This window comes from Oncorhynchus nerka, linkage group LG8 (genome assembly GCF_034236695.1).
Source record: "Oncorhynchus nerka isolate Pitt River linkage group LG8, Oner_Uvic_2.0, whole genome shotgun sequence".
Lineage (NCBI taxonomy): Eukaryota > Metazoa > Chordata > Actinopteri > Salmoniformes > Salmonidae > Oncorhynchus > Oncorhynchus nerka.
This window is the reverse complement of record NC_088403.1, coordinates 24,525,133-24,540,914: the sequence shown is the minus strand read 5'-3', so window position 1 is coordinate 24,540,914 and position 15,782 is coordinate 24,525,133. Positions and strand designations below refer to the sequence as shown.

Sequence of the window (15,782 nt, the reverse complement as noted above, 5' to 3'; positions counted from 1 at the left end):
TAACATTTTTGTTCAGTTATTGCCCATAATTTTCATTTACATGATTATTGTGCCAACCTTATTTCATACTATCAGCACAGCCATTTACGCCAACGAAGCAATTTGACTTCATGGGAACGCAAGATCTAGAATCAAAGAGAAGGAAACCTAGAAATAAACTCAGCAAAAAAAGAAACGTCCTCACTGTCAACTGCATTTATTTTCAGCAAACTTAACATGTGTATATATTTAGTATGAACATAAGATTCAACAACAGACATAAACTGAACAAGTTCCCCAGACATGTGACCAACAGAAATGGAACAATGTGTCCCTGAACAAAAGGGGGGGGGGGGTATCTGGTGTGGCCACCAGCTGCATTAAGTACTGCAGTGTATCTCCTCCTCATGGACTGCACCAGATTTGCCAGTTCTTGCTGTGAGATGTTACCCCACTCTTCCACCAAGGCACCTGCAAGTTCCCGGACATTTCTGGGGGGGAACGGCCCTAGCCCTCACATCCAACAGGTCCCAGACGTGGACAATGGGATTGAGATCCGGGCTCTTCGCTGGCCATGGCAGAACAATGACATTTCTGTCTTTCAGGAAATCACGCAGAGAACGAGCAGTATGGCTGGTGGCATTGTCATGATGGAGGGTCATGTCAGGATAAGCCTGCAGGAAGGGTACCACATGAGGGAGGAACATGTCTTCCCTGTAACGCACAGCGTTGAGATTGCCTGCAATGACATGCTCAGTCCGATTATGCCGTGATACACCGCCTCAGACCATGACGGACCCTCCACCTCCAAATCGATCCCACTCCAGAGTACAGGCCTCGGTGTAACTCACACTTGTCGAGAAACGCGAATCCGACCACCACCCCTGGTGAGACAAAACCGCTACACGGCGAAGAGCACTTTTTGCCAATCCTGTCTGGTCCAGCGACGGTGGGTGTGCCCATTGGCGACGTTGTTGCCGGTGATGTCTGGTGAGGACCTGCCTTACAAACAGGCCTACAAGCACTCAGTCCAGCCTCTTTCAGCCTATTGCAGACAGTCTGAGCACTGATGGAGTGATTGTACATTCCTGGTGTAACTCAAGCAGTTGTTGTTGCCATCCTGTACCTGTCCCGCAGGTGTGATGTTCGAATGTACTGATCCAGTGCAGGTGTTGTTACACATGGTATGCCACTCAGAAGACGATCAGCTGTCTGTCCTGTAGCGCTGTCTTAGGCGTCTCACAGTACGAACATTGCAATTTATTGCCCTGGCCACATCTGCAGTCCTCATGCCTCCTTGCAGCATGTCTAAGGCACGTTCACGCAGATGAGCAGGGGCCCTGGGCATCTTTCTTTTGGTGTTTTTCCAGAGTCAGTAGAAAGGCCTCTTTAGTGTCCTAAGTTTTCATAACTGTGACCTTAATTGCCTACCGTAAGCTGTTAGTGTCTTAAGACTGAGCAAGCATGGGAAACAGTGTTTAAACCCTTTACAATGAAGATCTGTGAAGTTTGGGATTTTTACAAATTATCTTTGAAAGACAGGGTCCTGAAAAAGGGACTTTTTTTGTTGCTGAGTTTATTATATTCCCTCCATTTTGTACCTTAAGAAGTATTTGATTAATCCTTCATTCTACCAGGTTCTTATTGTGCGTAGCTGTAGATGTCAGACTATGGAGAGAACAGAATCCTGTCACAATTATGAAACCTTTGTTAAAACAGGGACATTTTATTTTGAAGTACTGAAAAATAATATTAAAGTCCACCAAAACCCAAAGATATCCAAGGGCTCCTGTGAATCCAGAAAATTATGAATGTTCTCTATTGTTTGTTCACCACAATCAAACAGGTGTAGCTAGGGAATCAATAGGCGCATTCACAATACAGTACATTCACAATGCTGCAGATGCTGGTGTCTGACAGTGGTTCCAGTCAGTCATCAGGGGGCAATAAAGCATAGGCTTAATGATTCCATAGTCCTCTGGTCCTGCACAGTGCACACACAGTGAGGAGTCCAGACAAGAGAAGCATCTCCCACCTTTCTGCTCATGTTTGTCCAATGTCCACCAGTACATTCCATTCCATCAGAGTCCAGATGAATTCCTCTCCATTAAACCACCACGGCTAGAGGAAGTCATACAGGTACTTTACCATGTCAAAGCTCACAGTCCTGGAAATTAAGAGCAGCGGTCACAAAAGTCAGCATCTGATATTCTAAAAATAGAAATGTCTAGCAGTAAAACAGATCTGTGGCGAATACACTAAAGCAGGGCTCTCCGACTCTGTTCCTGGAGAGCTTACCCTCCTGTAGGTTCCCTTCAACCCTGTTCCTGGAGAGCTACCCTCCTGTAGGTTCCCTCCAACCGGTTGGTTGATGAACTGAAAGAGGTTAGTTACAACTGGGGTTGGAGCAAACACCTAATGGAGGGTATGTCTCCAGGAACAGGGTTGGAGAGCCCTGCACTAAAGACAACAGTAACATATACACACCTGGAGATGGTGAGGATGAAGTCCAGAGAGACAGCACATTTGTATTTAGGCGCATCCAGCTGGTCATCGTGGCCCACCTGATTCAACAGCTGAAGGGTCACCAGGGAGGAGATCTGGGGGGGCGTTGTCATCAAACATGTTTCATTTGGCTTTACACAAATAGAGAATTCAGACTGGAGATCAAATCATTTTAAAATCACTTCACATTAAGCCCGTACCACACATCAATTCAAGAGCAGTTCAGGGGTTGAAATAATATATCCAAGGAGACAGCTGGTGAATTAGAATAAGAATCATCCAATACTAATACTACCATCACATACATGACTGTTCCAGGAGTTCACTAAACAACATTGCTACATCATTTTCCATGATCCCAGTTCAGAGTCAGAGCTGATTGAGGACCTTTTCACTGAAGAATGAGTTTGTTTTATACTGAACAAAAATATAAAATGCAACATGTAAAGTGTTGGTCCCATGTTTCATGAGCTGAAATAAAATATCCTAGAAATGTTCAAGAAATCTTTCCAGCCCAGGACCTCCATATCCAGCTTCTTCACCTGCAGGAATGTGGGGGGTACTGAGGAGTATTTCTATATGTAATAATGCCCTTTTGTGGGGAAAACTCATTAAGATTGGCCAGGCCTAGGTCACCAGTGGGTGGGCCCGGCTCCCTATGCCCTCCCAGGACCACCCATAGCTGCTCCCCTTCCTAGTCATGCGAGATCCATAGATAAGGGCCTAATGAATATATTATATCAACTGTAACTCCGCAAAATCTTTGAAAGTTGCATTTATATTTTTGTTCAGTATATATGATTGCGTTTTACTTTTCATGTATTGACTTGTATATTCATGTGTATAGTGATGTGTAGGTTTGATACAGGGCTCATCTGTAAGAGACCTTGATCTCAGCATAACTCCCTGTCAAAATAAAGGTTAAATAAAACAATTGAAATGATCCTTTGGATGGCACTGCAGAAAGCCTGAGTGTCTCAGCTGACCTGACAGAAAACACTGGCGGTGGGGGCCACTCTGCTGTCCACCACACTATAGAAGATGGCCAGGAGACGGTCCAGAGGGAACGGCTTGGGCCCCAGCAGGTGATTACTGGTCTGAATGGGAGAGAGGTGAATTCACTAGGTAGAACATCTCATTGACTAAACCTAAAGAATAGTACAACAGCTTTAGCTAAAGACAATCACCTTTTCATGTTTCTTCAAAAAGTTGGTCTTTTTTATTTTGCCATGGTGCTGTTGGGTAAGGGAGAGAGAGAATCATGTAAATCACCAACTAAAACACACACAAGGGGGGGGGGGGGGGTTATGCAAACAATTACATTGATAGAAACTACAATCCATCTGCAATGTTAAAGCTGGTCTACCCCCCCCCCCCCACACACACACAAAAAGAGAAAAGGAAAAAAGAAATATGAGTAGGAAAAGTAGCAGGCAAATAGAGTTTGTGAATAGCAGGTGGCATTGATGTTTAACAACTGACTCCTATTCCAATGATGACTTAACAGTCATGTGTCTAGCTTTTGAGATGGTGAGGTGAATGAGGTTCAGGTGCTGAGGAGAGAACAGGTACCTTGAGGAAGAAGCGTTTGTCAGTGCGAGCAGGGTTGTAGGAGGCCAGGTATGCAGCTATCAGCAGGAACTTGGAGTAGTAAGGCAACTCCACATGGGCATGAGCAGACAGACCTGAGAATGGCAGAGGAAGCTCTCAATGTCATTACCTGGGAAACATGTACAACATCTACAGACGGCTTGTGGATAGGAGATGAGAGAAACACCTGCTGTTGTTTCCACTGTCTGGGTATCTAGTACCAATGAGTCTGGAGTGGACCCTCCATTCAGGGATAAACATAGGGGTAGTTTAGAGCAGGGGTCCCCAAACTTTTTCCTGTGAGGGCCACATAACTTTTCCCTTCTCTGATGGGGGGCCGGTGTCAGTTTGTAACAGAAAAAGTGTGACGATCGTAGGGGAGCTTAAATTTTTTAAATTGTTTTCCAGAAAGCCACACATAACCAAATAACCATTTCCAGGTTCTTTACAGAAAAAAAAGTCAGGAAACAAATAATAACACTATTAATGAAATAAATAATAACTAAATAACCCTCTCTGAGTTCTTCACAGAAAAAACAGGAAATAAATAATAACTAAATAACTCTCTCTGGGTTCTTCATAGAAAAAAAAGCCATGGAACATTAACTTTCTGTCGTGCCATGCACAATCTTAACAGATAAAAGTTCAGCTCAGTTGTCAGAGCAGAATCTCTCTGACACATATGAGCAGTCTCTTAAAGTTCTTGTGTTCCTTCCTTATAATCCATTTGTAGGTTCCAGTAGGCTTGTAGACACCGCTGTTTGCAGCTCTCTCTCATCAACTTCCCTGTGAAAACCACAAAAGAAGCAGGTTGAGAAACTGAACTAAGTGATACAGCACCTACACAGCACAATACATTTCACTACCAGTATGGTTGTAAAGATGGATTTTATCCCAGTAGATTTTATTATGATTATATTTGTTTATGCTCAGAATGACTCATTCAAGTCAGAAAAGTGAGCTTACCTATGTATGTTCATCAGTGTGAACTGTGGGCCTGCATCTGGCTGGTGAGAAGTTGAATATCAGGTTCCATTCTAGTTACAGCCAGTCTCAAGCACTGATGCAAATGTTCATCTGTCAATCTTGATCTCATCGGGGTTTTCAGCAGTTTCATGCGAGAAAAGGTTCTCTCGCAGATATACGTGCTGCCAAAAACTGTGGACATTTTCATTGCGTGTTTTTTGATGTTTGGATATGTGTCGTTTGGGAGGGCGGCATAGAAGTCAATGAGACTGTTGGGCTTGAATGCGTCTTTCAGAACATCACAGTTCTGTAACTCAGCCAACTCAAACTGATATGAAGGCTGGGCTTCATCAATGTCGGCAACAAAGGGGTTCTGAAAAAGACGGATTTATTTTGCATGAACATGTAGTTCATTGAATCGCACACCGAACTCCGCCTTCAGCATTTCCAGTGCTTCCACGCACTTTTCAGCTGGGAACGGGACCGCTGGGTTCTCTGTCGACAGGTTTTGGGTAGCAGGAAGATGGACGAAGTTGCGCTTTTTCACTTGTTCCAAAAGCAGCGCTAATTTCACCTCAAATGCTTTTATGTGTGAATACATGTCGCAAATGAGTTTCCCCTCGCCTTGTAGCTGCAAGTTAAGGCTGTTAAGTATTTCTGTCACGTCTGTTAAAAATGCGAGGTGCCATTTCCATTCTGGGTCGATCAGCTCTGGGACCGTTTTGTCTTTTAAATGAAGAAATGCGTTAATTTCGGGTAGCAGCTCGTAAAAACGCCTCAAAACTCTGCCCCGGCTCAGCCATCGGACCTCTGTGTAGTACAGCACATCTCCGTGCGTAGACTCCAGTTCAGACAGGAATTCTTGGAACTGCCTGTGTTTAAGTCCCTTTGCTCTGATGAAGTTTATGCACGACACCACAACCTTCATTACAGAATCCCACTTCAACACTTTGCAGCACAGTGCTTGCTGGTGAATTAGGCAGTGGACTCGTAGCGGGCGGTGAGACCCCTTTTTCCAACTCCCGGTTCATGCGTCCTATTAGACCGCGAGTTTCGCCCACCATGCTAGGAGCCCCGTCAGTCGTGATGCTAGCTAGCTTTGACCAGTCCAGGTCCAACTTCTCCATGGTTTGGCACACTTTGTCAAAAATATCCTCTCCCGTTGTAGTCCCTTTGAGACTTTGGAGGGCTGCCAGCTCCTCGCATATCTCAAAGTTTGTGCTAACTCCACGAATAAAAATGAGCAGTTGCGCTGTGTCTTGCACGTCCGTGCTCTCATCCAGTGCTAATGAAAAAAAGTCAAATTCTTTCGTCTTCTGCTGCAGCTGGGCATATACATTACTCCCGATTTCTTCAACGCGTCTGGTGATTGTACTCGCCGACAGACTTACGGCATTAAATGCATCTTTCTTCCCGGGACACACCTCCTCCGCGACAGCATCCATACATTTCTTAACAAACTCTCCGTCAGTGAAAGGCTTACCGCTTCTTGCTATCAGTTTAGCAACCCGAAAGCTGGCCCGAACGGATGCCTGGTTCAGCTGAGCTTGGCGTACAAATGTATTCTGCTGAGATAGTAGTCCACTTTTTAGCTTTGAGAGTTTGTCTGCTCGTATTTGGCCTTGCAAGCTATCGTACTTGTCTTTGTGACGGGATTCATAGTGTCGGCGAAGATTGTATTCTTTGAATACCGCCACCGTCTCTTGACAGATGAGACAAACAGCCTTTTCTTTGCATTGAACAAAAAAAAAATTGTTTGTCCACTGCAGGTTAAATACCCTGCATTCTGAATCAATTTTTCTCTTACCTAACCTTTTCGCCATTATTCCGTTCTCTCTTTGACAGGGCCGGGCCTAGGATTTTTTTTCTGGAGGCCAAATAGGAAAAAAATTCGATAGCGTCTCTGGTATTGTTCAGAGGGCCGGGCCAAATGTGCTGACGGGCCGTATCCGGCCCGCGGGCCGTAGTTTGGTGACCACTGGTTTAGAGGGTCCACTCTCCTGAACTCCCTCTCAGGCTGGGGACAAGCAGCAACACAAACAAGGGGATAGCTGGGGTCTGGGAGTGTGTGAACTGGTCCTGGTCACTAGATTCTAACTAGGTTATTTCCACCGGTTTTGTTCTCAGTGCATGCGTGCATATGTATCTGTGTGTATCGGTGTGTCCACACTTCTCCTTGCCTACCTCTCACGACTCCTGCCTCCTTCTCCTCCATCTGCAGCTGTTCCTCCCACTGCACACTGAGCAGAAGAGAGACATGACGAAGTCAGGGGACACACCACTATTACAGAGCCAGCAGCACTGAGCCGCTGTTGTGTAATAAAATCCGGCAAATGGAATTAAGGCTGCCTGTCGTCAGTCCATGAGAGAAGGTCGGTCACGGAAGCTAAATCAATGGGAGTCGATCATCTTTGGCTGAGGCAGATGTACACAGACAGACCTGGACACCTCTCGCAGGTACACAGTCTGCATGGCCTTCTTCAGGTGAGGCTCGATGTTCCTCCACAGCTTGTGAGTGTCACCCTCTTTCACTGAGGGCAGAGAAAATAAAGGTTGGAATTTAAACATTGATAATCTGAGAGACAAGCTAGAGAGAGGATGACATGAAAGGAATCCATCATCAAATTAAAGTACAGAGAGACACTAAGGGGAGACAGCAAAGTCATTGAAATATTGATGTAGTTATTACTGTTCTAGAAATATGAATATATTACCTTTGCCTTGCTCCAAAGGTTCAATGAATTTAGAGAAATGGAGGACAGCCTGTTTGAAAGGAGAATTAAAAATATGAAAGGACAACAAGTACAGACTATGACAATGTAAACAACATGTCTGCGTTGGATCATTATTACAATTCTGCATATCAAAGAAAACCCCAATCCTTAGAAGTAGTAACTCAAGTGGACTAAATAAAATAGTGATGGATAGCCTGGAAACAAACTCCTACGGAATCCTCAAAGGGTAGCATGGAGAGTGTGTCCGTACAACAGAGCAAACTGTTGCCTAATCCGAAATGAACCCCTTGCACCAACCTATTGGCACTTCTTTAAGCCCCCAGAATACATCTTAAAGGACTGGATAAGTGTGTATGCCATACATTTTCTTCAAACATACATGGGGGCATCAAGATACATCTAGAGAGAGGTGCAAGAGCTAGTTCTTTGTCAGAGTGTGTCATGACAGCGTGTTAACAGCTATATGAGAGTTGAGAGTTACTTTGAATGTGTCTGTGTCCTTACTGAGTGTGGTCTGAATGTGTGAGCATGTGTCTGAGAGTTCAGTTGTTACTATGAGAATGCATAACTGACCAGGTGTCTGAGCTCTCGGAGGTCCCTGCAGACAGAGTAGAAGACTCCCAGTAGGATGTTGATGAAGGCAGAGTAGAGCTCTGGGGAGTAGGATGGGTGGCTGTCCTCAGACAGGATCTGCTGCAGCTCCCCTGCACAGGAACAACACACACACAGTCAACGCCTGCCTCAAATGAAGTCACACACAAAGACTCTCTCACACGACTGTAGTCATTTTATGTACAGGAACTCAGACATTCTTTCAAACATTGATTAAAGCCTAAGTGTTCATTTTCTCGACGTTCTCTCACGTATGCCTTTGTTTGTTGTGTTCTGTCAAAATCAAATCAAACTTTATGTCACATGCACTGAATACAACAAGTGTAGACCTTACCGTGAAATGCTTACTTACAAGCCCTTAACCAACAGTACAGTTCAAGAAGAGTTAAGAAAATATTTACCAAATAAACTAAAGTAAAAAATCTAATCAATAAATACTTTTTATTAACACAATAACGAGGCTATATACAGAGGGTACCCGTAACGAGTCAGCGTGCAGGGGTACAGACCAGTTGAAGTCATTTGTACATGTAGGTAGGGGTGAAGTGACAATGCATAGATAATAAACAGTGAGTAGCAGCAGTGTAGAAAACAAATGGAGGGGTGTCAATGTAATAGTCCGGTGGCCATTTGATTAATTGTTCAGCAGTCTTATGGCTTGGGGGTAGAAGCTTTTAAGGAGCCTTTTGGTCCTAGACTTGGCGCTCCGGTACCGCTTGCCGTGTGGTAGCAGAGAGAACAGTCTATGGGTGACTGGAGTCTGACAATTTGATGGGCCTTTCTTCGACACCGCCTAGTATATAGGTCCTGGATGGCAGGAGGCTTGGCCCCGGTGATGTACTGGGCCATACGCACTACCCTCTGTAGTGCCTTACAGTCAGATGCCGAGCAGTTGCCATACCAGGCAGTGATACAAATGGTCAGAATGCTCTCAATGGTGCAGATGTAGAACTTTTTGAGGATCTGGGGACCCATGTCAAATCTTTTCAGTCTCCTGAGAGGGAAAAGGTTTTGTCGTGCCCTCTTCGCGACTGTCTTGGTGTGTTTGGACCATGATAGTTTGTTGGTGATGTGGACACCAAGGAACTTGAAACTCTCGACCTGCTCCACTACAGCCCCGTTGATGTTAATGGGGGCCTGTTTGGCCCACATTTTCCTGTAGTCCACGATCAGCTCCATTGTCTTGCTCACTGCCAGTTCTCTGACCTCCTCCCTATAGGATGTCTCATTGTTGTCGGTGATCAGGCCTACCACTGTTGTGTAGTCTGCAAAATGAATGATTGTGTTGGAGTCGTATTTGGCCACGCAGTCGTGGGTGAACAGGGAGTACAGAAGGGACTAAGGACACACCCGAGGGGCCCCAGTGTTGAGGATCAGCGTGGCAGATGTGAAGTTTCCTACCCTTACCACCTGCGGTCGGCCCGTCAGGAAGTCCAGTATCCAGTTGAAGAGGGAGGTGTTCAGTCCCAGTATCCTTAGCTTAGTGATGAGCTTCATGGGACTATGGTGTTGAACGCTGAGCTGTACTCAATGAACAGCATTCTCACATAGGTGTTCCTTTTGTCCAGCTGGGAAAGGGCAGTGTGGAGTGCGATTGAGATTGCGTCATCTGTGGATCTGTAAGGGCGGTATGCAAATTAGAGTGGGTCCTAGGGCGTCCGGGAGGATGCTGTTGATGTGAGCCATGACCAGCCTATCAAAGCACTTCATGGCTACGAACATGAGTGCTATGGGGCGGTAATCATTTAGGCAGGTTACCTTCACTTCCTTGGGCACAGGGACTATGGTGGTCTGCTTGAAACATGTAGGTATTACAGATTCAGCCAGGGAGAGGTTAAAAATGTCAGTGAAGACACTTGCCAGTTGGTCTGCGCATGCTCGGAGTAAACGTCCTGGTAATCCATCTGGCCCCGGGGCTTTTTGAACGTTGACCTTGAACGTTGACCTGTTTTAAAGCTCTTGCTTACATCTGCGACCGAGTGCGTTGTCACACAGTCATCCAGAATAGCTGGTGCTCTTGTGCATGCTTCAGTTTTGCTTGCCTCAAAGCGAGCATAAAAGGCATTTAGCTCGTCTGGTAGGCTCGCGTCTGGGTTTCCCTTTGTCGTCTGTAATAGTTTTCAAGCCCTGCCACATCCAACGAGCGTCAGAGCCAGTGTAGTAGGATTCAATCTTAATCCTGTATTGACGCTTAACCTGCTTGATGGTTAGTCTGAGGGCATAGAGGGATTTCTTATAAACGTCCGGATTATTGTCCCGCTCCTTGAAAGCAGCAGCTCTAGCCTTTAGCTCGATGCGGATGTTGCCTGTAATCCATGGTTACTGGTTGGGATATGTACGTTCGGTCCCTGTGGAGACGACGTTGTCGATGCACTTATTGATGAAGCCGATGACTGAGGTGGTATACTCCTCAATGCCAATGGATGAATCCCAGAACATATTCCAGTCTGTGCTAGCAAAACAGTCCTGTAGCGTAGCATCCTCGTCATCTGAACACTTCCGTATTGAGCGAGTCACTGGTACTTCCTGCTTTAGGTTTAGCTTGTAAGCAGTAATCAGGAGGATAGAATTATGGTCAGATTTGCCAAATGGAGGGCGGGGAGAGCTTTGTATGCATCTCTGTGTGTAGAGTAAAGGTGGTCTAGAGTCCCCCCCCCCCCCCCCCCGGTTGCACATGTGACATGCTGGTAAAAATGTGGTAAAACTGACTTAAGTTTCCCTGCATTAAAGTCCCCGGCCACTAGGAGTGCTGCTTCTAGATGAGCATTTTCTTGTTTGCTTATGGCCTTATAGAGTTGGTTGAGTGCGGTCTTAGTGCCAGCATCGGTCTGTGGTAAACACGTCTACAAATAATATAGATGAGAACTCTTGGTAGATAGTGTGGTCTATAGAGTAGCTTATCATAAGGTACTCTATAGACCACACTATCTCAGGCGAACAATACCTTGAGACTTCTTTAATATTAAACATTGCGCACCAGCTGTTATTGACAAATAGACACACAACCCTACCCCTCGTCTTACCAGACGTAGCATCTTGGTTCTGCCGGTGCATGGAAAATCCTGCCAGTTCTATGTTATCCGTGTCGTCATTCAGCCACGACTCGGTAAAGCATAAGATATTACAGTTCTTAATGTCCTGTTGGTAGGACAATCATAATCGTAGGTCATCAATTGTATTTTCCAATGATTGCATGTTAGCAAGTAGAACGGAAGGCAGTGGGAGTTAACTCACTCGCCTACGGATTCTCTTTTCCTCAGTATTTTCTTCACACAAATGACGGGGATTTGGGCCTGTTCCCGGGAGAGCAGTATATCCTTCGGACTCGTTAAAGAAAAAAGCTTCTTCCAGTTCGTGGTTAGTAAATCGCTGTTCTGATGTCTAGAAGTTATTTTCAGTCATAAGAGACGGTAGCAGCAACTTTATGTACAAAATAAGTTGAAAATAATGCTAAGAAAAACTAACAAAATAGCACAATTGGTCAGGAGCATGTAAAACGTCAGCCATCCTCTTCGGTGCCATCTTAGTCACAGTCATTTCTCAAGTGTTGGTGCAAAACCACATGTACAAAGAGTTCTCACTAATCACATGAGGTTGGTACCACCTTAATTGGGGAGAACAGGCTCGTGGTAATAACTGGAGCAGAATCAGTGGCATGGAATCAAATACATCACACACATGTTTTCCAGGTGTTTGATGCCATTCCATTTGCGCCTTTGCGGACATTATTATGAGCCGTCCTCCCCTCAGCAGCCTCCACTGCCACTCATCTATCTGTACCTAATTCAATGCTAAAGGCCATAGATGCTTATCTGTTGACAGCTGTACCTTTACTGTAGTCAGGGAAGTGGAGCAGCAGTGGTTCAAAACAGCCAGTGTTGGGTCGGAACTTATCCCACACAATCTCACTGAGCAGGATCACCGTCACATTGTCCTCGACCTGCCAGGGAAACAGTGTCCATTACGTAGAGGTACAGGATCAGATCACATTGTGGATTCACAAAGAATACAACTGTTTGTGTTCAACATTTAGTAGTCAACTACACCTTTACAGTACCACTACAATATCAATGCAAGGGGACGAGTTTTTAAAACACTTCTACCAAGATAAAGTCAGGCGGCATTCAGCTTTAAAAACGAAATGAAAACTAAACTAAACATTCTGGTCGTCTATCTGCACTTTTGAGGTTCAGAATTAATATGCAAAGAATGATTATCAAGAATGATTGTCATTCTTCCTCATCTCTGCCTTTCAAAGCACTTATTCGAGTGCCTCCTTGAAACATTCAAATCAAGGTTATCAATCAAAAAGGGACCCTTCTGCGCTAGTTCACCATCCATCACTCAGTCTGTCTGCAACTTAATGAAGTAGAATGCTCAACAGGTGGCATGACTCTTACCAGTTCCTGAAGGCGCAAGAAGGCAGGGAGGAGATTGGCTTCCATATCTCTAAGGAGCTCAGCCCGGTCCAGCACCTACCCAGATACACACAGCAGAGGTCACTGTAACTGTTTCATCATACATTATAAACCACAAATGATGCTTTATAACAATTCACGTTATACTTCATCAGAAAGAGAACCTGCAATGTAACTGAGGATGCAATTTTAAAAAGAAGTGGATTATCAAGCATGAAGGATGAGGATGATTTTTACTCACAATGTATCGTGTCTGCTTGGCCGAGGCCTGGACACACAGTTGTTTGTAGACTCGTACGAAGTCTGACAGGGAGGGACTGCGGGACAGTAGGGAGGCAGAGTCGGAGCCAAAGAGGGAGAGGAGAACCTGCTCAAACAGCAGTCCTACAGAGACACATTCCACACAGCTCACTGTGGCATAGGGAAGCTCCAGTTCCTTCAGCAAGGTGTGTATCACATGGCTTTTTCCTGTGGCACGATGACCATAAATGAAAATGGAAGGGTAGCTGCATTGCTCTGGCTGTAGGCACAAAAAGTATACCATGTATTAAAGTGTCAATACAATGATTCACATATTTGGGCTAGATTTTTTTTTGGAACATATTATGTAATTGTGGCGGTGGGTGCTGTTTAAGATGAAGGAGGACAATCATTTTTATTTTTTATTATCATAGCCTTATTTCTATTACAGCATATTGGATGACTGTCATTCATATTCCATTTACCCAGTTCAATGTAACATTGATTTAGGCTACTACATGATACTTGAATTTTCAACAGAATCATCTAAATGAATACACCCCTGATCACACGTAAACCCAGTTCACTTTCATAGCAGCCACGTTGTATTCCTTCTCGCATATACTCGCAAAAAAAACTTTCCAAGCCAAACCCGCTACAAACCCGCTGTCTGGTTAGACTGTAAACTCTCCTTCCAGACCCATATCAAACATCTCCAATCCAAAGTTAAATCTAGAATTGGCTTCCTATTTCGCAACAAAGCATCCTTCACTCATGCTGCCAAACATACCCTTGTAAAATTGACCATCCTACCAATCCTCGACTTTGGCGATGTCATTTACAAAATAGCCTCCAATACCCTACTCAACAAATTGGATGCAGTCTATCACAGTGCAATCCGTTTTGTCACCGAAGCCCCATATACTACCCACCATTGCGACCTGTACGCTCTCGTTGGCTGGCCCTCGCTTCATACTCGTCGCCAAACCCACTGGCTCCATGTCATCTACAAGACCCTGCTAGGTAAAGTCCCCCCTTATCTCAGCTCGCTGGTCACCATAGCATCTCCCACCTGTAGCACACGCTCCAGCAGGTATATCTCTCTAGTCACCCCCAAAACCAATTCTTTCTTTGGCCGCCTCTCCTTCCAGTTCTCTGCTGCCAATGACTGGAACGAACTACAAAAATCTCTTAAATTGGAAACACTTATCTCCCTCACTAGCTTTAAGCACCAACTGTCAGAGCATCTTACAGATTACTGCACCTGTACATAGCCCACCTATAATTTAGCCCAAACAACTACCTCTTTCCCAACTGTATTTAATGTATTTATTTATTTTGCTCCTTCGCACCCCATTATTTTTATTTCTACTTTGCACATTCTCCATTGCAAAACTACCATTCCAGTGTTTTACTTGCTATATTGTATTTACTTTGCCACCATGGCCTTTTTTGCCTTTACCTCCCTTCTCACCTCATTTGCTCACATTGTATATAGACTTGTTTATACTGTATTATTGACTGTATGTTTGTTTTACTCCATGTGTAACTCTGTGTCGTTGTATGTGTCGAACTGCTTTGCTTTATCTTGGCCAGGTCGCAATTGTAAATGAGAATTTGTTCTCAACTTGCCTACCTGGTTAAATAAAGGTGAAATATTTTTTTTATTTTTTTAAACACAGCCTACAACTTTGTTATCATATGAGCTAAAGTAACGTCATTGTCAACATATTTAATTGAATTAACACGTTAATAAACCCGCTACAATCATGCAGTACAGTGTAAGCAGTTAAACCGACAGGCCCCGATGGCAATACATTTGTAAAACCAAAAGCTTAACTTGACTTGGAAGAGTTCCAGTGTTAGATAGTCATAGCCAGCTAACTATCTGTTGTTTTATTTAACCTTTATTAAACTGTTTACCGTAATGTGCTTGATGTTACAATGTTTCAAATCAGACACAGACCTCTCCCATCAACGCCAGCAGCATGCTCGCCTGGACACCTCTGCAAGGCAACCTCTCCATCACGCGCTGCAACTTTTCATCCTCATACCCTAGGTGCTGAAGTTGTGCTGCCATAGTTTAGGCTACTTTTAGACACACACCGAACCGTAAAGTGTATGACTTACAAAGTAGTTTGGCCTATAACAGAAATAAAGAGACAGTTGCAGAACAAGGTAACGTTAACTCTTTTCAAACTAGCAGTGCATTGTGCAAATTGTCTGTCCTTGCTTCCCTTCCTCTGCAGCAGTGCTAACTAGCTAGCTAATTCAACTGACAACAACAGTGTAGCTCTCGTGGAAACTCAAGGTTAATGTTAAGTTGTTGAAAGTTCATATTTTGTTACTGCAAGCATACTGAATAATGTTACCTGGTTGGAGTTCATGCAGTGAAATTACCCATATCCAACATCCCTGTAAACATGTCAAGAGTTTCCCGCGTCTCCAAATGCCACATCACAATTTCCTGTCTCTTTACAAGCCAATCACCGCCAGGTTAAAGCAGTTGACTCTGGGAGTTGTAGTTGTCTATTTGCAACGTAATGCCACTATCACCAAATGCTGTCACCCCTATTTGCAATGTTTTGGATGTATGAAATCGAGTGATTTAATTGAGGACATTTTGTTTCATTGCAAAAAATTTCAAACACCGGCTTCTCGGGCATTAGCACTTAAATAAACTACCAGTTTACTGAATACCATTGGTGTTTAATATGAGGGTTTTAGCATTAAATAT

The 15,782-nt window shown here is 44.3% G+C and overlaps 1 protein-coding gene across 3 annotated transcripts; it reads right to left on the bottom strand.

The window, feature by feature from the left end:
* Positions 1 to 1,681: 1,681 nt before the first annotated feature.
* Positions 1,682 to 15,524, bottom strand: LOC115132996 (origin recognition complex subunit 5-like). Of its 3 annotated transcripts, none has more exons than XM_029665777.2 (14): positions 15,418 to 15,524; positions 15,012 to 15,188; positions 13,047 to 13,325; positions 12,788 to 12,862; positions 12,216 to 12,327; positions 8,349 to 8,479; positions 7,755 to 7,803; positions 7,481 to 7,571; positions 7,225 to 7,280; positions 4,057 to 4,169; positions 3,672 to 3,719; positions 3,471 to 3,581; positions 2,467 to 2,579; positions 1,682 to 2,146 (listed from the first exon to the last, which is right to left on the bottom strand). In XM_029665777.2, exons 2-14 carry the CDS (start codon positions 15,123 to 15,125, stop codon positions 2,101 to 2,103), a joined length of 1,338 nt encoding a protein of 445 aa, XP_029521637.1. In that variant the 5' UTR covers positions 15,126 to 15,188; positions 15,418 to 15,524; the 3' UTR covers positions 1,682 to 2,100. The 3 variants fall into 3 exon arrangements, with proteins under 3 accessions (XP_029521637.1, XP_029521638.1, XP_029521639.1); XM_029665778.2 differs by having other exon boundaries at positions 15,012 to 15,107; positions 15,418 to 15,508; XM_029665779.2 differs by lacking the exon at positions 15,012 to 15,188 and having other exon boundaries at positions 15,418 to 15,509.
* Positions 15,525 to 15,782: the final 258 nt, after the last annotated feature.